At 39.6% G+C, this 24983-nt stretch overlaps 1 protein-coding gene across 1 annotated transcript in view; it reads right to left on the bottom strand.

The window, feature by feature from the left end:
• LOC125485449 (rap guanine nucleotide exchange factor 6) overlaps positions 1 to 24983 on the bottom strand; it is a 195430-nt gene that overhangs the window by 8440 nt on the left and 162007 nt on the right. The window contains exons 4-5 of the mRNA XM_048608298.1: positions 19574 to 19657; positions 643 to 718 (exon numbers count right to left, since the gene is read on the bottom strand). Coding sequence (XP_048464255.1) covers positions 643 to 718; positions 19574 to 19657 — 160 coding nt within the window. The remainder of the gene's footprint in view (positions 1 to 642; positions 719 to 19573; positions 19658 to 24983) is intronic.

The raw sequence follows: 24983 nt of genomic DNA, 5'->3' as shown, positions 1-24983 counted from the left end.
TGGTTTTGCAGGACAGTGATATTGTCCCCATATCATGGCCAGAAAGTGCAGATTCACTGCAGGTGTGTCATATGATGTCCAAACAGGTTGATAAAAAGACATCCACAGTGCTTTTAAAATATCTTTCTATTCTAAGGTCTTCTCTTCAATACTCCATTACATCACTTACCAGGGAATATTTAGGAAGACCAATGAGCAATGTATTCCAAGGCCTTTGATAATATCATGCAATTCATATTGATGACAAGGAGATGCAAAATATTGGCCAGGGAAGAGTTTTTGTGTAAACAAACCAGTCAACATGATAAATAAATTCTGCAGTGAAATTAAAAGTACAAGCGCACATCCAGTCACTGTATGATATACCCACCTGCTGCAGAAGATCACTTCAAAATACACTCAATTTAAAATTTGATTAAAAATGCATAATATGAAACTAGAGAATAAAATAACACCAGATAGAGTAAAATCCAAATAGATTTAGCTTAAACTGATGGAATAAAACAAAATGATTGAGTTGCGGTCCTGTCTCAAACAGAATTCATTTTGGAAGTGCTGCATGATCAGAGAGATTTCTTCAGAACAGTTATCCAAAGTACAGTACTATATTAGTCATACTTGCTACTAAAAGATTAATCTTACCACAATCATTTCTGAAGGTTCTAGTACAATACATTCACAGCCACGTCTCAAACTTCCAGCTGAGCGCTTGCCAAAACTTTAAGGGAAAAATAGTATGTTAGTATTTAAGCAATGTGAACAAAACAACAGCACTGATACATAAGAAAACCTGTGCAATTACATTTGCAAATAATTTTGATACAGCATTCCCATTAAAACAGAAATATCTGAAACAAATCTAATACTAAAACTACACAAACAAATTGTATAAGTGGGTCAAATGAAAATCCAATTGTCACTTTGAATTTTTTTTTGTTCAAAGAATTAAGCTTACCACTTGTGCTTGTTTTGATATCCTATCAGTTCACAAGTGTTTTGGTACAGAACTAGCCCAGGGACATACGCTCTTGCATCCCTGTAGTTAGGAATAACCTCCAAGATAATGTAATTGATTCAATACACTGTCTGTCATTGTCCAAGCAGAATATCTAGAAGAACTCCAAAATGGGGACGAGGCTTTCTGTCCCCCTCAGTGGAGATGAGAAGAATAGCAGGTGGGTAAATTTAATTAGAGTCAGAAAAAAAGCAGGTCTCAAGGTAAACTTTAGCCATTAACTTCTCTTAAAAAGTGGGTTGACCCTTCAACAGCAGTTATCATGAAGCTCAGCTACTTGCATTAGCATCTCATTAAAAGCACAACTTCCTGGAATGAAGTCAGTCTTCCCAGTTAACCTCTGCACAATTCAGAAAACCATTGCTTCAGACACCAGACTGGTTTCTGACAGGTCTGGCAATATCTATTGCAGGGGGATGAGTTAACTTTGAGTTCAATGAATTAAAAGAGTCATTGGACGTGAAGCCTTAACTTTGGTTCCCTCTCCATAGGTCCTGCCAGACCTGCTGAGTTTCTGCAGCACTTTGTTTCTATTTCAGATATCCAGCATCCATAGCATTTTACTTTTATATAAGTTTTCCTGGCAAGATTCACTTCTCCCTGGACTTCGGATAGCTACTTACTTTTAACCTGGTAGCAATTTGCCATAAATGGTCATTGTATTAAGTTGCAGTGCAAGCTCTCCAAATGCAGTCAAAGTATCAAAGAGAAGATCAAGGAAGGCAAGCTGTGACTGAAGGACATGTTAGAGCCTCAGTGGTTAAGGGGAAAGAGCCAAGGCCAACAAATGTGTAACTGGAAAAGCACAGCAGGTGAGACAGCAGCCGAAGAGCAGAAAATTCAACATTTCAGGCCAAAACCCTTCGACAGGACAAGGGACAGCTGACGTGGCTAAGGGGGAAGCAGACTGTGGCTGAAGGCCATTTAATAGACAGTTGAAAGAATGGCTATCAGTGGCTGAATGTCACGTTAACAAATGAACATTTGAATTTGGAGCAAGCAAATTCTCACCACTATCCTGCTCTCTCATTCCAAGTTTTAGCTGATTTGACTGTGGTCCAAAATCCACATTCCCACATACCCCCTATAACCAATGAGTCCTTCGTTAGTCAATCCAGCTGATCGTGCTCAGGTTTGCTAGATGACTGTTTGCAATGCAGAGTGACGCAACAGCAGGGGTTTAATTCCCGCCCTGGCTGAGGTTATCAAGAGCAACTCTCCTTCTCAATCTCTCCCCTCACCTGAGGCATGACGACCCTCAAGTTAAACCACCCCCAATTGTTTGTCAGTCTGTCTCTCTCTCTAGACTCCATGGGTCACTTTTATCCTCTAACCTCAACTAACCTTCATACTTATCTTTGTATCATCAGCAAATCTAGCAACTATAAATTTTGATCCTTCATGAAACCAATTAATATAAATTGTAGAAATTGAGGCCCTAACATTGTAACATTATATGCGTGGGAGAGATGGTGAAACAAGAGTGGACACTGTCTGTCCAGGGTGGAAAAGTGAATCTCACACTAGTTTCTACCCTATTCTGGCGAGTTTGGGACAATGATTGCAAAGGCAGAATCAAGTGAAGTGGCGGTCCACAATGCAATCCATGCAGCAGGAAGCTCATGTGGAGCTGTGTCTATGGCAATGGTTCTCAAAAGGGTATGTCACTGCCATACAAGGAATTTGATATGTTAACTTTAGAACTTGGTAGGTCGTGGAATATATGATCTTGTGGTTACTGGGTGTGCGTGTGTGCATGCGCATGAGTCAAGAAAACTGATCGCGCAGGTGGCCTCTAGGAGACTGGAGGTTCAGAAAGCCTTTGGGACATGAATACTGATGACAACAAGTGAGGGGTATCAATGGTGAAATGGAGGGGTGGGTAGGTTGCAGGGTCACAGTGTTAACAGGAATTGTAATGTGAAATGTAAAGAATGGGAGAATTCCGTATGTCACTGGAGTAGGGTTGGATATATTTCTTCACATGACGTAATAAAATCTTACAATCTTGTATAACTGCACAGTTCTTTCTTGACTTTGCAAAGGCTGGACACAAAGTGGGAGGAACTGTGTGTGTGTGCCACAACTTATTGGATTAGAGTGCTGGAAATCAAGCCCTGATAAAGTTTAAAAAGTTGATCCAAGCATGTAAGCATCTTATTCACCAGTCAGATAGACCTAAGCCAACAGGAAACCTGAGCTAGGTTTCTGTACTTAACAAGTGGTACTGTTTATTGTAAACGCAGATTCTAAGCACAGTTAAAGAGCCATGAATTTTTGAAATATAATTCGATTAGTTTCATCATTCCCCATTCTAAACATCCCCCACTTGCACACACATGTGCACACAAACAATGACAGATTTTCAAACATTGGTGTTATGAGTGGAGGGGAAAAAATGGGGAGCTAGTTTAATGGCCCCAATCCACAGGGTACCAAAGCCCAATCAACAGGTACGAAGATGGTTCTTTCACTTGCCAAAATTTCTTGTTTTTCAGTCCCTTTTCTTCAGGGTTTTTGTCCCCCCAATTCTTCTGCACAGGCAATTGTTGTTCTGACTACCAAGTTTCCTATCTACTGGTTAAGGCCATAGCTTTCAACAACTGGTGAGGGAAAAATAAACTAGCTTTCTTCAGGCTTTAGGTATTTTATAACAGAGAAAAATACACCATCTGCCCTTGCAGTGATCCAAAGGGTTTTACCAGTGTGGTACACACAAGCTATTCAACTACTCAGTCAATCAGATTTTTGTCATTTGTTGGCATCACTGAGGGCAATTAGGGATGGACAACAAAGCTAAGACTAAATCAAACGTAACAATAGTGCAAGTGATTAGATACATACTGGAAGTGCAAACTACACACATTCAACGAACACCTGTGCCTTTAGTGGGCACTCAAGAAGCCTCCTCCTTTCTTTGCCTACCACTACCTCCAGGTGTTTCCCTGATATGAGCTGAGGTGATGGAAACCTAAGTGTCACACCCTGATGACTACTACGACTTTGGCAGGAGTCTCTTGCACAGACATAGCACTCTGCTCACAGTGACCTGCAGTAAGAAACAGGGTCACTGGCAGAGGAGAGGTGGACAGGCAGGGCCATCTCTAAAGTTTTCAGAGATGAAGCATTGGAGGTATTAATCTAGACTGAGTTTCTCCAGAAATGTCTGTTTTTTGTTTGCAAAGGACCAAGACTTAGTGATAAAAATAATAAGCGCTATAGATTAATTAGTGAATATTGTACTTCTCTTAGTATCAAACTACTTAACATAAGCAGATACAAAAGGTTCAATAGTTCAGGTGAAACTGCTCAGTTAAGGTGGACTGATAGTGAAAGATATCCATAATCAGGTAATTTCAGCTTTGATATGCTCCGATAAAATTCTTCTGTAGGAGCCAAGACCATGGAGATGTATTATATTGTCAGCAAATGTAAATATACATGAATGACAACTAGAGAAAGAAAGGGCATATTAAGGTGAGTTGTAAAGAGAACAGGAAAAATAAGTGAACCACTGACAAAATTTAAAAAGCAAAAAGTCAACTAAAAAAAAAGTCAAACATAACCTAAGATTAAAATGAAAATTAATGACATAATATTTTGGTAAAATGCACATCTGTTTCTAGTTATAGTTAGGAGAGGGCAGCAAGTAGAAGAAAATATTTTTTTACAATATTCATACACCCCTGCAAAGTCTGAGAAACCATCTTGATCACCATAAAAAAAATCTACACAAGGCATGTACTGAAACATAATAGAGAGAAGAATTCTGCTTAGATCAGGAAGCTTGATTCAGATTTGTTCAATTCTATGCTGGAGGAGACAATCGTTACATTAATTGGGGGTAAAAAAGCACAACATTCCTTTTGTAGCTACTGAGACATTTTTATACAAACATATACAAAACACATTTCCCCTTGATATCACGGTATTCAGGTCTTTAAAGGCAATTATGACTCTCTGGCATTTTAGAACCTTACATTAATATAATTTTTTTTCCCAGCTTGTCAAAACAGTGTGCTATTCTTACACAGTTTAACCCTTTCTCCAGAAAATGGCAGAAACAGAGTCTTTAAAATAAACATCACTGTTTCAGTTTATCCCTGGTTTAAGATTACATGGACATATTCATACAATATGTAAGTAGGACACATAACCAGCCAGGCTGACTCCTAATTTATTTAAAGTTCTTTACCCTTAACCTGGGCCTCAACATTCCAATTTCACAGCAGTCCAACCCCCATTGCTAGGCTATTGCTTTCTATGGCATCACAAACATTAATCTCACGTAGTCAACATTCTGTGTCACAAATTAAAACCACTTTACACGCGTCACTAACGATGCTTATGCATTGTAGATTCTCTTAGCCAAGAAACAATCTTCAAAATTGACAAAAATTTATAACAAAAATAGCAGCATCAGATTATGCTTTTCAAAACATGTCAAAGGTATACATTGCTGCATTTTGACTTAGCATTTTTAAGTAACAAAGTGAGCAAGAATGATTTGCTTACGAAACCATATCAAGAGCCAAAAAAGTGCAACGTTCCAATAAATCAAAAACATCATTCATGTTTTTCATCAAAATTTCTATCCTTAGCAATACTAGCATGAGAAGTCTGGAAATCTTGATTGTACAAGACACATGAACCTAACTAAAGCTGATACGAGATATTTCGCATTTATGTTTGATGTTGTAATTGTGGAAAGTAGGCTGCCAAGACAATGTATTCTTCTGTCTAACTCTGTTATTGTGAACAAAACATGTTTTAGTCCATTTGAAGACTGACATTTGGAATGTGTGTGGAAATAGAATTAAATTTAATCAGATTTTCCACATACAAGTGAAACAAAGTGCAATATTGCTTCTAAATTTGTCAATAACAAAAGATACATTTCAGCAGAAAGCTAAGATGTTCCAAATTATTTTTCACTGAGTCATCAGTGAAAAGATGTAAATCGTAGTCAAGAAGGCACTCAACTGTTTCTGAACGTCATTTGCTCTTAACTGAAAAGGTTTACTTCACTGAAATGATTTTAGATTAAAATGCAGACTACATTGCACAGGGGCTCTTGAAAAATATGGTCCATAACTGTAATCTGTAATTATACAGACTGCAAATTAATAAAAAGGAAAGGTATGTAAATAGCTACCAACATTTGACAAACTAGCTTCCCAGACACGCAACCAAAACAAATCTGAAGCTCGTTTGTCATGCACTATTCTAAACAAATTATGTTATCAAATGCATTTGGAAACCTTCAACAGTGAGTCTCATTTTACAAGTTTAATTCCTTACAGGCTCGTTAAATATCTACAATTGGCATCTACAACAGCAACGAAAAAAAACTAGTACATTCAACTGAATTATACTAGCACTCACCAGTCGAGTGTGCAGCCATTAAGAAACAATAGTCCATTATCTGGACTACACCGACAGTCACAATGATGTTTGTTGCTTAAAAAAATAAAAATACAAAACCAAGTATAACTTCAGTGACAAGTAGAACAATTCTCTAACCCGTATTTTATAGTATACTTTAACTTTAAGGCTATTTTATCCAAAAGGCCTTTTACTATGCAGCTTTTTTTTATCCCAGGCAGAATTTGGAATTTATCTTTCTCTTGTGTTGCTGTACGTAGAGAGGCAAGTAAAGCCAAAATTCCATCGGCCGGTTCATTTCCTGCCTTGGTGACCTGACTACCTCTACTGGCTGCAAGATATGTGCAGCATATGCTGCATGCGCATTGCTTCCGCATTCCATGTTTATGACCTCAAGTAGCGTCTGACAGCTGCTTTTCAGACGTTGCCATTCAAGAAATGGTTGATTACTAAACTGATACTCATTTTAACATGTGCCCATGTTCCAAGATCAAAGTACTATCTTGGGTACACAGTACAACAATCAGCTCTTTAAAAATGTTTATTTAATCCTTATTTACATAACAGTCTTTTTACTACCTCCACAGACGGCCCTGCTAAGACTGAAGGCGCAGAGATAACTAGTAAGAAAAAAACCTTTCGTCTCAGTGTAGATAAGTATTACCATTTTCCGACCTAGTGTTTGAGCTTTCAGTTTCTCTGTACAAATCAATATTGTTGACATATTGGTGACCTTCACAAATTTCTTTCCCACTCCACCCCAACCTAGAATTCCATGTGTGAATTTTCCAGACCATGCAAGTACAATTTTTAAAACCATTTCAAAGTACAATAGCATTGTAGAAAAAAAACATAACTGGAGCAAATGGCCAAAACATTTTATTATTTGATGTGTACCATTTAGTCAATTTTTCATTCCAAAGCAATTCATAGGCTTCTAAACTTAAGTCTTTTTGTTGAATGGCCAAAAGTCAAATAAATATTGTCTGTTAAATACAAATAATTAATTAGAAAGAAAAAGACATATCAAAGCATTTTATTGCGTCCCTCCAATAAATTTACAGAAAAGCATAAGTGGAAACCTCAGGTGAAAAAAATACTGATTTGATGAATATTTTGGCTCCAAAAAATGACATTTACAATTTTTAATCAGCAAATTAAATAAAAAGTTTAAACATTAGCAATAGCATTTCACAGATTATATCATAGCTCATCTTGAGCACAAAATCTAGGCATGAAAGCACCAAATGCCTTGAAGGAGTGTGGAATTGTCAGAGGTTTTATCTTTTCGAATCGGACAGTAAACCGATTTGTTCTGTGGAGAATATACAAAGTATAAAGGCAATACTTTAAAGGAGGATAAGAGACCAATATCTATCCCACAGGCAACATCACTAAAGAAGATTATCTCGGTATTATCACATGATTATTGTGTGCGAATGGCTGCTGAATTTTTTACAACAGTACAGCAATTCAAAATTTTATTGCCTGAAAAGCACTTTGTGATATACCAAGGACTTGAAAGGCATTATCCACAGAATCCCTACAGTGTGGAAACAGGCCATTCAGCCCAACAAGCCCACAACGCTCCTGGGAAGAGCATCCCATCCAGACCCATTCCCTGTAACCCAGCATTTCCCATGTCTAATCCACCTAATTCACACACCCCTAGACACTACGGTCAATTTAGCATGGCCAATCCACCTAACTTGCACATCTTTGGACTGTGGGAAGAAACCGGAGCACCTGGAGGAAACCTATGCAGACACGGAGAGAACGTGCGAACTCCACACAGACAGTCATCCAAGGCTGGAATCGAACCCGGGTCCCTGGTGCTGTGAGGCTGCAGTGCTAACCACTGAGCCACCATGCCACCCTTCTGATGGGACTCGAACCCACAACCTTTGAATTGGAAGTATTATATTACAATAAGTTCTTTCTTCTTTCCTTTCTTTCTCAATATTTATTTTATTCTAAAGAGTCTGGATGCAAATGTTAATTCTACTTTTTTCTCCACAGATGCTGCCAGACCTGTGTTTTTCTGTTTTTCCAATTTCTGTTTTTGTTTCAGGCTTCCAGCATCTGCAGTTCTTTGTTTTATTTTAATTACGTCTTGCTAAAGCTGTGCTTTTTATATTAAAAAATTATAGCCCTGGGCATTAATCATCTGGAAAAATGAATGCAATTGATGTTAAAAATTCTCATTAGTTTCATTAAAACATGTTTTTCAAAATAATTCATAAAGCAACATGAAGCTTAATAATTACAAACTGTATTCACTGAACCAAGATGTTTTATTCTTGCAAATCTCAATACTTTATCCAAACAGAAAACAAAAATAGTTGACTTTTCATCAGTGGAGACAACTAGGTCATACCATAAAACAAATGTACTGAAATGCATTATCATTTAAGTTTTTAGTTGCAAATTTATTAAAGACAACTTTCTGATACTCATCTGCAGAGAATATTTTGTGAGGCAAACGTTCTGAAAATTAATTGCTCAGATGTGCACAGATCCAACAACATTCAAGAAGCTTGACACCATCAAGCAGCCCACTTGTTCTACACTCTGACCATCTCAGTACAGCGGCATCCATGTGTGCAGTCCACTGAGGCACTTCTTTGAGAGTGTCTTTTAAGTCCACAACCTCTACCATCTAGAAGGACAAGGACAGCACCCTCAAGTTCCCCTCCCAAGTGTCACGGTATCTGATTTGGAACTAAATGACCATTCCTCATTGTTTTGTCAGGTGGATTAAAGTTCTAGAACTGGTTCCCTAACTATACTGTGGCTGTGTCTATATCACATCAGCTGCAGCGATTCAGAAAGGTGGCTCAGTACCACCTTTTCAATTATGGAAGGAAAATAAATATTGACCTTGTCAATGACATTCATATTTCATGAATTAATAAAAACAAAAATTCAGCAGTATTTTAAGGTTCGTGCCAGACCGCACTACTGTGTCAGACGGCTGGCTGCATTGCATTTATTGCACTCAGCAACCTGCAAGTTATATCAAGGGTGAATAATGATTGCAAATCAGGACATTTATTCCCTTGAGGTTTAACCGATTCCTTTGAGCACTTCCTTAAAACTTGGCTTGACTGGCATTATTCAATGTGATGTCAAGCCCAAGCAGCGTGAGATGGCCTCAACTTTGTTTTACACAGAGAACATGCTGCCAGGAGAGATGGTAGAAGCAATGTTTAAGAGGCAATTAGACATGAACAGACAGGGAATAGAGAGATATGCACCATGTGCAGGCAGATGGAATTAGTTTAGAATGGCATCATAGTCAGCGCAGACATCGTGCGCTGAAGGGCCTGTTCGTGTGCTGTATTGTTCTGTGATAGGAAAATATCATGATCTTGCAGTGAACAGTAAGTTTGTAATTTGATTGGATTTAGTGACAGATTTTAGTTGCTGTTGCCAGGCAGAAGCTAGGGAGAGGACAAAGTCGGACGTAAGGTTAGCCACTTATTCCTATTGAATCCATCTCCTTCTTAATGACTGTAAATTAACTTGTTCTTGGATCAGATGAGCAGGACACTTGCAAGAATGAAGCAGTGTTCTACTTTAAACAGATAGAATTGGTCCAATTATGTTTTGTTTAGGACTTGATCTGCAATTTCAATCCCAAGTGCAAGGTGGAGAAACACTATCAGCAAGTCAAGATCTAGTAGCTAAATTTAAAACTATATTTCAGATTCCTTTGTTGGCTAGGAAGAAAAGGAATGCCCCTCCAGGTGTCATTCAGAAAGCTTGGGCCTCCATTTCCTTCCCTCACCACCTGTGATCACAGTCAGATTCTTCACTCATGCACCCTATCTTGAAACTGAATTTCTCAGAACAGGCTGCATGTACTAATCCCTTCTGTCAGCCATTCTGCACCCCCCATATTTTGAACAATATTTCCACAGACTGCTGGGACATTTACTGCTCATCTCTGGTTGTTCCAGGAAGGTGACAACATAATTTCACTTTCAGGTTCACTCACTATAATTCTCTGATTAATAATGGAGTCAAAAACAATTTATCTCTGCCTTAAAAACATTCAATGACACTTCTTTCCTATCTCCCTAGGGAAGGTTTCTGGTGAGATTTCTCATGACATTTCACGTGACGCAGCGCCTTACAGAAGGGTGGTGGGAGCAATGGCTTCATATGCTTTGAGCTTGGTCTGTTGTTTAATGCTGTGGTTGCTCCACATTCATTTATACAGTCAGCAAAATGCTCTGCTTGCTTTTGAAAATCTATTGTCCACTTCTTTGTTTACAGTGGAATCCCAAATAGGTCAATTGCTGGACAGGATTCACTTGGCTGTCTTGATGCCAATTCTTGGTGGTCTCGGGGTAGAGGGTAATGAAGGACTACTGTTTCCCTTAAACTGATTTTTAGTCCAAAGAGTTGTGGTGCCTCAGAAAGACATGTTATACGTTGTAGGTCTGACTGACTATGGGCCAGGAGAATGCAGTCAACAACAAAAAGACGACTCACTGATTAAGTCCCTCTTTATATGACACATCGACCACCATTAGTGGGAAGTGCAGGTCACTGATGTCTGTGCACAGAGATGCTACATCAGAAGTGCTACAGAGACCTTTGAGACTGAGCAAAACCGTCTGCATAATTCTGATAATCCCTCCTACAAGGCCACTTGGGGAATGACTTATTAATCTCTTTGTGGAGTTCGTTGAGTACGAGTTCCCTTGGTAACAGGTAATGGCCTTCCCAGTTGAAACTCAACACCTGAGCCCTTTATAAAGCAACCCAAAGGGGCCCTCTTATGGCGCAGTGGTGGTGTCCCTATCCCTGGACCAAGAGATCCCGGTTCAAGTCTCACCTGTTCCAGAGGTGTGTAATAACATCTCTGAACAGGTAGATTAGAAAATAGAACTAAAACGGTGCAGACGGTAATGGGAATCTCATTGGGTATGTAATCTAGAGCCCAGGTGAATGCTTCGGGAACCTGGGTTGAAATTCCATCGTGGTAGGTGGCTGAATTTCAATTCCATCAATACATCTGGGATTGAAACCAGGTAACCACAAAACCATCATTCATTCCCATTTAAAAACATAAAGCAGACCCAGGGGTCTCTTGTGGTGAAGTGGTCATAATGCTATCGCTGAGCCAGAAGACATGGATTCAAGGCCCACCTGCTCCAGTGGTGTGTAATAACATCACTGAACAAGTTGATTAGAAAATATAAAGTGGACCCAGAAGGGCTCTTGTGGTGCAGTGATGGTGTCCCTAACTCTGAGCCAAGGGGCCTGGGTTTCAAACTCCACCTGCTCCAGAGTTATCATAACATCTCTGATCAGGTTGATTCAGCAAATATCTATAAAATGAACAGAGCCAGCATTACTCTCTCTGAGCCAGGAGACCTGGGTTCAAGTCCCACTTACTCCACAGCTGTGTCATAACATCTCTGAACAAATTAATTAGAAATTATCTAGCTCTATGCTTCAATCCTATGAAATTGACCCAAGGTGGTTAATAGTCTATAAACAAAAAAAAGTCAGTGATTTAGTAATGGAAACAGTCATTCAGTTGTGTGATAATGCTTCTGGATATAAAGAGAAAAAAAGTATACTCAGAGGGCTCTTGTGGCACAGTGTCCCTATCTCTGAACCAGGAGACCTGACATCAAGACCCATCTACTTCAAAAAGGTGTGTAATAACATCTCTTCATTAAGACTCAGACCTGAAAACCCTACTGCAAGGCCTCTTCCAAGGATGTCCACCTTGAAGAAGTTGTCCTCCCTCCAGAAAGACCTCAGTGGATCTCTCTCCTAGTCTGGATGAAGGGTCCCGACCTGAAACTTCGACTTTCCTGCTCCTCTGATGCTGCCTGACCTGTTGTGTTCCTCCAGCTCCACGCTGTATTGACAATGACTCCAGCATCAGCAGTTCTTGCTATCAGCCTTGATTCCTAGCATGTTTGAACAGGCTGAATTTCATAAAACAAAAAAAAAGAGCAGGCCATGTATATAAAAAGAAGCATACGCAGGCTCCCTCCCGCTCTCCCTACGCCTCCTTCACTTTGACAGTTTGCATTGCCCATAATGGGCTTTGCATGTAACTGTCTAATTGCCTGCACGGGTAATTTATTGGTGTCAGCTAATAATTAAAAACAAAAACAAAAATAAAAGTCATGGTGATTTGGTGGAAGGAAAGTCACCTTCGGTTGTGTGTAATAACACTTCTGGATATATGTATATTATAAAAAAGCAGACCCAGGGATGGGTCTGCAGGACTGTCTTGTCCGAGGCTAGGATTAGCCTATTTATGTCACAATGTGTGGTTCTATTTTGGTTTTCAACAATAAATGATGTTCCCTTCCAGTCTGGCTTCCTGAGTTATTACAATAGAGAAAGGAAGTAGGATAGATCCACATAAAGCCAGCAGTGACTGCACATTCACTTACACCTGATGTGGGAAAATTATATTAAAGCATTCTACAGAACTTTCCACAGTTGGAATGTAGTGGGGTTTTGCTTCAGGTGGTGGTGCAGGACATTTACATCCAGCAACTGTTGTGTGCCATAGGTACTCAGGACTGTTAATTGGATTTATGGCCTTGATCGGCTTATTCATATTGGATTTGGGCCAAATAACCACAATGTAACATGATTTGTTCTTCGTGTTTCTAAAACCAAATGCCGTAGTTACAGAAGATTCAGTTAGAACATACAATGTAATCAGCAAAAGCAACAAAAAGTTTGTTTTAGTTATCAAGAAGCATCCCCTGCAATGCAAGTGGCCATGAGACACAAATGTTCTTTGTTTGAACTGCTACATTCATAAAGCAAAAGAAATCCTTATTTGGCCCACATCTCAAAATGACTCAATGTTCCCTCAAAGCTGTGTGGGTGGAAGACCAAGCACCAATAAATAATGTGCCATGCAGGGAACAAAACAGGACACATACAAGCAGCAGTTTCTTTAAGATGTGTGTCTTTCCCAGCCAACGATATTTTTAGTAGGGCCACGCAGTGCAACAAACGTCGGTTCATCATGGGACATGCATTCTGGCTGGCCAGCATTTATTGCCTGTTCCTAGTCCCTTAGGAAAGTGGTGCTGAGCTGCCCCCTTGAACCACTACAGTCTACGTGCTGTAGGTAGACCCCACTGCCCTGAGGGAGGGAATTCCAGGATTTTGACCCAGTGACAATGAAGGAACAGCGATGTATTTCCAAGTCAGGATGGTGAGTGGCTTGAAGGGAACTTGCAAGCAGTGGCGTCACATGTATCTGCTGCCCTTGCTCTTCTAGATGGATGTTCTTGTGGATTTGGAAGGTGCTAAGGATGTTTCGCAAATTTCAGCAGTGAATCTTATTGATAATGCACACTGCTGCTACTGAGCTTTGGTGGTGGAGGGAGTGAATATTGCGCAGAAGAAAGGAAAATTAGAGAAAACATTGTTTGCAACTCAATTCGATGTCTGTGAAGTCCATTGATGGAAACAAAGGGTTTTGCTTGGAAATACCAGGAATGCATAGGTTTTACATTTAGGATTTGACTTTAAATCAGCCTTTCTTGCTCCCATCCCATTACCACAACATATTTGCTCGACATACATCACTAGAAATTTCTTTTCCTACAGCAATGTAATTTGAAATATTTGCCCTTTCAGAAGATTATCATGTACAATTAATGTGGAGGAAATTTAGAAAGATATCCTGTGAACTACAAGCAAACAATCTTGAAATTTCCAGTGGGAGATTTCTGCAGTGTGCTAGATGAAGAAAAATTGTCAATGCATGGGAATATACCTAAATATATATATATAGATTTTTTTAATGTATGCTTTTACTACAATGGGTGCACGTAAAAACTGTCCCTTCATTCCATTTGCACATTTCAATCATTTCCAACTTACCAACAGATACGGAAGCCAAAATCTTGTTATTCATTGACGAACCTTTGAGATCTGATCATATTTAAATTATTTTGCAATATTGATTAATATCACTTACCAATACTGCAGGATAAGTTCTGTATCCAAGTGTTTATAAGGTTATTAAACATGGCAGTTTGAATAACTCTCCCAGTTATGTTATCTTTTGCATAAGTTGTATATGATCACAGAATCATACAGAACAGAAAGAAACCATTTGACTCATCAGGTTTCAGTCAGCTCTCTGAAAGAATCCCATTATCTCCTTTCCCTGTTCCTACACCACAGACTGGAAAATTTTGCCTTTTCAAATCTGTAAACAATATTAATTTGGTTTCAGTTTGTTGACATTAGAACAGGAAGCTTAATAAAATTGCTTCACTGCGATATGTCATAGAACATAGAGCTGTGCAGCATAGGAATAGGCCCTTCAGCCCACGACACTGTGCTGAACGTGATGCCAAATTAAATTAATCTCTTCTGCCTGTCCTTGTTCCATATCCCTCCATTTCTTGCATATTTATGCGCTTATCTAAAAGTTTCTTAAATGCCCCTATTGTATCTGACTCCACCACCACCACCCCTGGCAGCGCATTCCACACTCCTACTGCTGAGTAAAAAACTCATCCCTCACATCTCCTTTGAATTTTCCCCCTCTCACCTTAAATGCATGACCCCTAGTTTTAGACATTTCAATTCTGGGAAAGACACTCTGACCATCAACCCTATCTATGCAGCTCATAATTCTATAGACTTCTGTAAAGTCTTCCATTGGCCTCCACCGCTCCAGAGAAAACAACCCGAGTGTTTCTAGCCTCTCCTTATAATTCATACCCTCTAATCCAGGCAGCATCCTGGTAAACCACTTCTGCATCCTCTCCAAACCCTCCGTATCCTTCCAGTAATGTCGTGACCAGAACTGAACACAATACTCCAAGCATGGCCTAACCAAAGTCTTATAAAGCTGCAACACGACATCTTGATTCTTGTACTCAATTCCCCCAACGATAAAGGCAAGCATGCCATATGCCTTCTTCACCACCCTATCTACTTGCGTGGCCACTTTCAGGGAGCTATGGACTTGAACCCTAAGATCCCTTTGTATATCAATGCTATTCAGGGTTCTGCCATTAACTGTATACTTTTCTTTAACATTTGATCTCCCAAAGTGCAGCACCTCACACTTACCCAGATCAAATTCCATGTGACATTTCTCCACCCATATCTGCTACTGATCTATATCCCGCTGTATCGTTTGACAACCTTCTACACTATCTGCAACTCCACCAATCTTTGTATCGTCTGCAAACTTACTAAACCATCCATCTACATTTTCATCCAAGCCATTTACATATATTACAAACAGCAGAGGTCCCAGTATAATCCCTGCAGAACACCACTACTCATGGATCTCCAGCCTGAAAAACAAACTTCCACTAGCCTCTGCCTTCTTTGGGCAAGCTAATTCTGAATCCATGCAGTCAAGTCATCGTGGATCCTATGCATCTTAATCCTCTGGGGAACCTTGAGGCACCTTGTCAAAAGCCTTGCTAAAATCCATGTAAATTACACCCGCTGCTCTACCCTTGTCAATCACCTTTATCACCTCCTTGAAAAATTTAATCAAGTTAGTAAGACATGACCTGCTCTGTACAAAGCCAGGTCGACTGTCCCTAATTAGGCCACACTTTTCCAAATGCGCGTAAATCTTATTCCTAAGAATTTGCTCCCTTGTTCCAACTACCAACGTAAGACTCACCAGTCTATAGTTTCTGGGATTATCCCCATTTCCCTCCTTGAATAGAGGAACAACTTTAGCTACTCACCAGTCTTACAGGACCTCCCCAGTGGTTAATGAGGATACAAAGATCTTAGTCAAGGACCTTGCAATCTCCTCTCTTGCCTCTCTCAATAACCTGAGGTAGATATCATCAGGCCCTGCGGACTAATCCACCTTAATGCTCTTCAAGAGACCCAACACCACTTCTTTCTTGATCTCAAAATGCCCTAGCATATTAGCATGCTTCACACAAATCTCACTGTCCTCCATGTCATCAAGATAAAGAATACATTGCATCCAAAAAGGCAAGTCAGCACCAGGCAGGAGCAGAATAATAAAAAGGCTTGTATTTTAATGTTACTCTGTATTTAATATGTTTGTGAAGCTCTGATTCAATGAAATGAGCACAAGTCAAATCTGATGCTTGTTAATAATATAAGACAGTGCACAAGATAAATATTGAATCTATCCACATAATGCTTCAAACTTTAAGGTACCACAAATCATTCCTGAAATATACTACAAATGCAGTCAGATCTTATTAAGTGCCAGAAATTGTGTAAAATAAATTAAAAAATTAATGCAAGTAATGTGAACCAAATATCAGTTCAATCTGTACAACTAAGAGCAATTTTCATAGCAAATTAGATCTAATTGTGATTTTTTATTGGCTATACTAAATAATTATATCATTATGTTCTCAGGCTTTATGTTTATGCTTCTGAAACTATAATTAGTTAAAGGTTCTAAATTTTAACTGACAAAATAAATTTCTCTTGAAGTACTGAAATATACAATGTTTAATAAAAACACAATTTTATATGAAGGATTGATTTAAGTCCATGTGTTAATGAAAAATAAATGCTTATCTGCTAAATATTCAAAACAAAAATGATTGTTTGTTCCAGTAATCCAGAGTTATCAAATATCAGGGACAGCTGAAATCACCAGAGGGTGGGCGCAATGTTGGCCTCAAGGTAGGCAGACAGCACAACCTAGAGGAGCAGACGAGGTGAGTACCTATGACAGCATCATCCAGAGAAAAGGTGAGATGGGAACCCAAGACAGGTAAATCAGCATCACGTAGAGGAGTGAATTAGATAAGGAGTGCAAGACAGGAAGTCAGCAATACCTGGAGGAGTCTGTGAGAAAAGAACCTCAACAGGCAGCCAGAGACCGAGACAGATTCATTGAAGCTGACTGGAATTGCTCTACTACAAAGAAAGGAACCAGCTGTTCGGTGAATCTCTAGTATGTCTTTTCTATTCTTAAATTGGGTAAAGTTAATAAAATATAAAAAAGCAACATAAATAAGTGAATAACATAACTAGATAATTAAAATTCACTAATGATGGGAGGACAGGTAAGCGTAGGGAGCATAGTATATTTGAATCACTGGTTCCAGCAGTTCCAAGAAAAATGCCTGCAAGTGTTTGAAGTTCAAGAAGCTTCAGCTCAAGAGTTTATGCACTGGCAGCTAAACTACAGTCACTGTGACACATCAGGGGACAGAATGTTACCTGGACTCTTTGCACCTGGAGGTGGTCACACAACTTAGGATAGGGTCTTCTGATTTGGTCAGGGAAAGAGGCAGGCAAGGGAAACCAAAGTGCAGGAGCGTCGGCCTTTGTAATTGTCAAATGTGTCTGAGGTTCTCTCAGCCTGTTTGAGTGACAGCAGGGCCGCAGAGTGGATGAGTGAACTGCCCATGGCAGTATGGTACAAGAAGCCATTGAAATGAGGGAGCAACAAGAATTGTATTTTAGCAAGTGACAGTATAGTGAGGGAGGGACTGAAACTTCATTGTAGAGAATGACACAAGAGTCAAGAAAGCTGTGCTGCTAGCCTGGAGCCAGCATTCAGGACTTTTGCTCACAACTGGAAAGGAGCATGTAGCAGTAGAGGAGGATCCAGTAGTGGGGAGAACTTGGAAACAGATTCTGCACAGGGAATATGAAAATCTAGGTGCTAAATGGAAAAGATCTTTAAGGTTATAATCTCTGGATTATTATGTGAGTCTCATGCAAATTGGCACAGGGTATATAAAATTAGACAGATGAATACATGGCTGAAAGACTAGTCTGGGTTCTGGTTCATGGGCCACTGGCACCAGTACTGCGGAAGTGGGGGCTGTACCTTTGGGACCGTCTATACCTCAACTGCATAGGGGATAGTGATACAGCGAACTGCATAACTAGGTAAGTAATGGGGACTTTAAACTAAACAGAGGTGGGGATAGGATAAAGACAGAATAAAGAATAGAGACAAGGTAAGGGAGGAAAATAGTACTATGGAAAATGAGGATCCGAGAATGGCATAAAGGGACACGGAGAAAGAAAAACATAGGAATACACCAAAAAATTACAACCTAATGCTCCAAAGATAACAAAAAGTCAAAACCATGTGATATTGGTTTGTTATCGTGATGTCAATTAATGGATAAAGATCAGGATATCAGGGATAATTCCCTAGCAGTTCTTTGCAATAGGTATATAAAATTATGAAAGGCGTGTAGGTTGGCAACTTGGAGGTGCAACAGATTTTGCAGCAGTGTTTCATTTTCAGGACCAGATACAAAAAGATGCAAGGTTAGATGAAATTTGAAAGACAGATCAGAAATAGCCTTCTTTGTGAATGACATGATGAGCACAGAGGGGTCTCACGAGATGGTCAGATCAAGAGGGTGGTCTTCAAGAGGGAAGTGTTCGGAGAGTACAGGAGGGCAATGAATTTAAAGACAGGCTAAGATGGAGGTAGAGGAGTTATTCAATACAGAGGTAGATTGGGGGTTGCAGGAGAAGTGGTCAGCAAAGATTTGATGAGAAGCTTGATGCTTTACATGATATTTGAGTGAGTGGTTGGAACTAGCGGGGAGGTTTCAGTAGGGGCAGTTAACATCACTAGTGGGCCAAGTTTCTATAAAGACCTTGAAGTCCACACAATCATCCATACAATACAGTCATGAATGCAAAAGACTTTGTTCAAAGAACTAAGCTGACTTCCAGAGGAGATGTGGAGAGGAGTGATGGCTGATCAGGGTCAGTGAGGAAGAGGGTGAAATAAACCAGAAAGAGATCAGCAGGATTATTTGGAGGGATCCAATTGCTGGTAAGACAGTAAGTTGGCAGTGTTGGTGCTGCTACTTAATAAGAGCACTTGAGAGGATGCCACAAGTGTTCTATTTGTACAAAATAAAATTTCAAATAATTTTAATTTCAATAAGATCATTCAATATCACTTGGAAGTTGATCAGCTTTCAGTCTATTAAAACTTTGACATGTATTCAACTAATACCTTAATTCAACATGTTAAGTATTATGAGAGCAATTCAAACACTAAGTTACCAGTACATAATATAATGCAAATTTTGAAATTGGTTGTTTTATAATGTGGACAATTATAACATTCACTGTTCAAACAACATATCCTCTATACAAAACAAACCATCCACACTCAATCTTGTAAAAATGTGTTGACTGCAAGCATACCTGCTTCTAGGAAGAAACATGGACTCTTTGATGAATACAGAACCAGACAAGAGAATGTACCAACATGTGCCAATATCATCAGGGCTAGAATAAAAGAAATAAAGAATAAAATGAATAACACAAATGACAGAAAATAGGGGGAAAAAAACTACACCAAAACTAACTACACTGATAGATATGAAATCTTACATTTAAGTAAACATGTAGAAACTCTACATACATACAAGACTCTATAGGTATGTTGAAACAAATACAACATATATCTGTCAAATTACTTCCACACTATTTATTTAGTATTAAATCATCCATTTAACATTAAAACAGAGCTTTTTGGAATAATTACAGAGTTTCAGGTTTAGACTGCATGGTCACCTTTGCACAGACTATTAAGACAATAACGATCATATTCTATAACAAACATACAATCCAGAATACATCAAAAATTTTGCACACACATGCAAAACCTCGTTTCCTGTTGTCACGTTTATTGCTTACCTAATGCAAGCTCCCATGGAAATCATTTGCATAACATTTCACTGACTTCACACAACTCCTTAGTTTATTTGCACTACAGAGAAATGTCTGTATCCTCTAACCAACTTAATTCCTCTCCTGACAGTTGCAGTTTAGTTACAATAAAAAGAGAAAAACCCAAGTAAGATTCAACTTTTGCTCAAAAATGTTCAGCGACATTTTTACACACCTCTGAAGCAGTTTGGACTTGAACCAAGGCCTCACAGTCCAGTGGTAGTGCCACTACTACTGCGCCATAAGAGGGCTTATATCCCTAGTCCATTTAGCTCCAAATTTTAAGTATTATTCACCTGGTCTTCATTTTGACCCATTATCATGGAAAATAACTATACTAAAATGATCAAATAGTTGTTAGGATCTTATGGCACAGAAGGTCCAGATTCAAATCCCACCTCATTGTCATGAAGTTGCATCATAACACATCAAAACTGGTTGTTTATAAAAACATTTTTGTCTAAATTTCACAAACTGAATTCAATAACTATTTGCATTTATATGGTCACTTACTGAATAAAAGCATCACCAAGTACTTCATACAGGCACAATCAAAAATGGGCATTGAGCTAAACAACAAGACAATACTGTACAAGCATAGACCAAAAGCTAAAACAAATAAATAAGTCTTAACGTGGTATTTACAGTGCGAAAGCCAGCAAAAATGACAGTTTCAGAAAAGGAACTCTGGAGCCTGAAGCCTGAATGGCTCAATTCATAGCCATAAATAGTGAACTAGAAGAATGCACAAGGGGGCAGAGGAATTGAGAGTTCAGATGATTTTAAGGGCTGGAAGAGGTTATTGTGATGGAGACAGGCAGAGCCAAGTGGGTGCTTTTTCAACAGAGCAATGAAAGAGAGCTAGGGGAGATTGAAGTCATTGGGCTACAAGAGCCAAGTCTATACAAAGGCATAGGAAGGAGTTTAAATATCTTGAGGTTGGGGTGGAAGAATGAATTCAGGCTTGCATTCAGTTGAAAGCAAGAAAATTTAGGAGAAGGTGAAATAGGTGAAACGTGCCAGAAAGTAGAGAATTAGACTAATATGAATTTTGCTGACAAGGGCCACATTGCTAACACTAAAATCTTGGTCAGGAAGGTGACAAGGTATAGCCACACAGTGAAGCTTTGTTGAGCATAGAATCTCGACAGTGTGGAAGCAGGCCAGTCAGCCCACCAAGTCACCCTCCAAAGAGCATCCCACCCAGACCCAACCCTCTACCACATCCCTTTAGCCCTGCACTTCCCATGGATAATACACTTAGCCTGCATATCCCCGGACACTATGCTTCTTGCATCTTATGTTGTTGGATGCAGTATATCAACATGAATATAGTATTGGATAACTAACAGTTGGAATCAGAGGGACATTTTCAGGATGGCAGCCTGTAACTGCAGCCTGTAATGCAGCCTGTGGAGTACCACAGGAATTAGTGCTGGGGCCACATTATTTACAACGTGTATCAATGACTTGGATGAGGAGAGTGAATGCACTACAGCCAAGTTTGCAGGTGACAAAAACTGGTGGGAAGGCAAATGGTGAAAATGGCAGAGTCTGCAGAGGATATAGACAGGTTAAGTGAGTGGACAAAAACTTGGCATATCGAATGCAATGTTATGCAGTTTGGCAGGAGAAATAGAGGAGCCGAATATTATTTAAATGTATAAAGACAGAAGAAAACTACAGTAGAGGGATTGAGGAATCTTCATACATTACAAATCATAATCACAAATAGCTAGCATACAAGTTCAGCATACAATGAGGAAGGGAAATGGAATGTTGGCCTTTACTTCAATGGAGTATGAAAAAAGGGAGCTCTTGTTAAAACTATCTATAGTACCAGTTAGACCAAACCTAGAATAGTGTGAGCAGTTTTTGGTTGTCTTATCGAAGGAAAGGTTATTGTCATTGGATGCAGCCAGTTCATTATGTTAATCCTGGTTATGGAAGTTTTATGAGAAGACATTGAGTAGGTTGAGCCTGTACTCATTGGTCTTAAGTATAATAAGAGGTGACCTTACAGAAACATATACGATTCTTGGGGACATGACAGAGTGCATGCTGAGAGGTTGTTTTCCCATTGTGGAAGAGTCTAGGGCCACAGAACGTAATCTCAGAGTAAAGGGTCTCCCATTTAAGACACAAATGAAAGAGAAGTTCTTCTCTCAAAGGGCAGTGAGTCTGCAGTATTTATAACTGCAGAAGACTGTAGAGGCTGGGTCATCTAGGCTGTGATGGATTTTTAATCCGGAAAGGGAGGAAAGATTACAGAGATAAGGCAAGAAACTGGAGTTGAGGATGAGATCAGCCATGGTCTCATTGATTGGTGTAGCATCCAATGAGCTGATTGGTCTACTTTGGGTCTTGTGCCTGATGGTTTTATTTAACAGTGCTGCAGGGAAGTTTCATTCAACATTAGCTTTGGTGTTCACGTCATATTTTAAACTTCAGGAGCTGTTGTTAAGTGAACCCAGATAGTACTTCTCAAAGCACCTCCAGTTTTGACACTGAAGTGAATATATTTCTTTTTATGACTTCATATTCCTAAATACAAACAATTACCTTAGCCTAGTAGAATTTCCTATATTTCACACTTTACCTTAAGGAAAAATGGATTACTTTTAAGTAACTTTCATTTTGTTTTTGATCTTCCCAGAAGCAAGAAGTATTTGCAACAGAAATAATGTGGCCCCAGCACTGGAGAAAACTCAGCAAGTCTGGCAGCATAGAGTCATACAGCACAGAAACAGACTCTTCAGTCCAACTCGTCCATGCCAATCAAACGTTCCAATCTGACCTAGTCCCATTTGCCAGCACTTGGCCCATATCCCTCTTAGCCCTTCCTATTCATACACCAATCCAGATGCTTTTTGAATGTTGTAATTGTACGTGCCTCCACCACTTCCTCTGGCTGCTCATTTCATACACACACCATCCTCTACGTGAAAAAGTTATCCCTCAGGTCTTTTTTTAAATCTTTCTCTTCTCACCTCAAACCTACGTTCTCCAGTTTTGAATTTTCCCCATCCTTGGCTACTCACCCTGTCCATGCCTCTCATGATTTTACAAACCTCTGTAAGGTCACCCCACAGCCTCCGAAGCTCCAGGGGAAAAAGCCCCAACCTATTCAGCCTCTCCCTACAACTCAAACCCTCCAGTCATGGCAACATCCTTGTAAATCTTTTCAGCACCCTCTTAAGTCAAGGCAACGCAAAATGGTATGTCTGGTAGTAAAAGTTGACAGGCAAGGCAACCTGCTGTGACCAATCCAATAAAGTAATACCCAAAACAAAAAGGTTATAATAGCCCAGCCAACAGTGATAACAGATTAACAATCAAGCTCTTTGATTGAAACCTACTGACTTTTTACAGTGGCTGAAGTGATTCTTCCAAATCCACTCAGTCAATACATAGAGTTCATATAATTGCGCAAGCAGTGAAAAGGATCATGAGCTAAGGAGGAAATTTTAGCCTCGTTAAATTCCAGCAACACCAAGAAACAGGCAGGGCATTAAGTACTGTCTGTCCTCAACTTGCATCTAAATGAGCTTTGGTAAATGCATCCTGACAAGAGGATACCATACAATCATACTTCGACATTGGTTTCTGAGGCCTTCAAACATCAAGAATTTCAGAAGGGGTTGAATGTCTAGTTGCACAAACACACAAGTGATAGATTTCCCCAAAAACAAGTTAAGGTTATTTTCCATTCAATGTACTAACCAGACAACTGACTACTATTTATTCGTTATAACTAGTACTCACAATATTGAACAATTGGACTTAGAACTGGTATTGTAAGAAAGAAATAAAACAAACACTCAACACCAAAGGGAAGCATTTTGCCAAAAATGAGGTTTTACATCTCCTACTTCCCAATAAAATTGTATAAAATTGTTGGGAACAGTTGTGTCAACTCAGAAATCAAACATCAGTGCTGTGGGAGAAAGCACAGTTAACATTTCGAGTCCAGTGATTCTTTATCAAAAGTGATAGCTAGGAAAGTGGTATTTATGTTGAAGGCTGGGGTTTGGTGGAGGTGGTGGTGGTGCTTGTGGTTAGGAGGGGTGTGGTGGAAGGAGAGAGAGTGAGAGAGATGGGACGGGGGGGCGGGTAGGAGAGTGACGGGGGGGGCAGACAGAGAGAAGACAGTGTGAGAAAGAGAGAGAGAGAGAGAAAGAAGACAGAGAGAGAGAGGGAGAAGACAGACAGAGAGAGAAGACAGACAGAGAGAAGACAGAGAAGACAGACAGAGAGAGAGAGAGAAGACAGTCAGAGAGAGAGAAAGAAGACAGAGAGAAAGAAGACAGAGAGAGAGAGAGAGAAGACAGACAGACAGAGAGAGAGAAGACAGAGAGAGAGAAGACAGAGAGAGAGAGAGAGAGAGAAAGAATAGACACAGAGAAGAGAGACAGAAGACAGATAGAGAGAGAGAGAAAAAAGAGACACAGAGAAGAGAGAGAGAAGACAGACAGAGAGAGAAAGAGAAGACAGAGAGAGAGAGAAGACAGACAGAGAGAAGAGAGAGACAGAGAGAGAGAAGACAGACAGAGAGAGAGAGAGAGGGAGAAGACAGACAGAAAGAGAGAGAGAGAGAGGGGAGAGAGACAGAGAGAGAGAGAGGGAGAGAGAGAGAGAGAGAAGACAGACAGAGAGAGAGAAAGAGAGAGAAAGAAGTGACACAGAGAAGAGAGAGAGAAGGCAGAGAGAGAGAAGACAGACAGACAACGAGAGAGGGAGAAGACGGGCAGAGAGACAGAGAAGACAGATAGAGAGAGAAGACAGACAGAGAGAGAGAAAGAGAGAAGGAGAGAGAGAAGACAGAGAGAGAAAACAGACAGACAGAGAGAGAGAGAGAGAAGAGAGAGACAGAAGAGACACA

This window comes from Rhincodon typus, chromosome 1 (genome assembly GCF_021869965.1).
Source record: "Rhincodon typus isolate 14 chromosome 1, sRhiTyp1.1, whole genome shotgun sequence".
Taxonomy (NCBI): domain Eukaryota; kingdom Metazoa; phylum Chordata; class Chondrichthyes; order Orectolobiformes; family Rhincodontidae; genus Rhincodon; species Rhincodon typus.
Note: the sequence above shows the minus strand (reverse complement) of the source record. Positions and strands in the feature narration are given on the sequence as shown.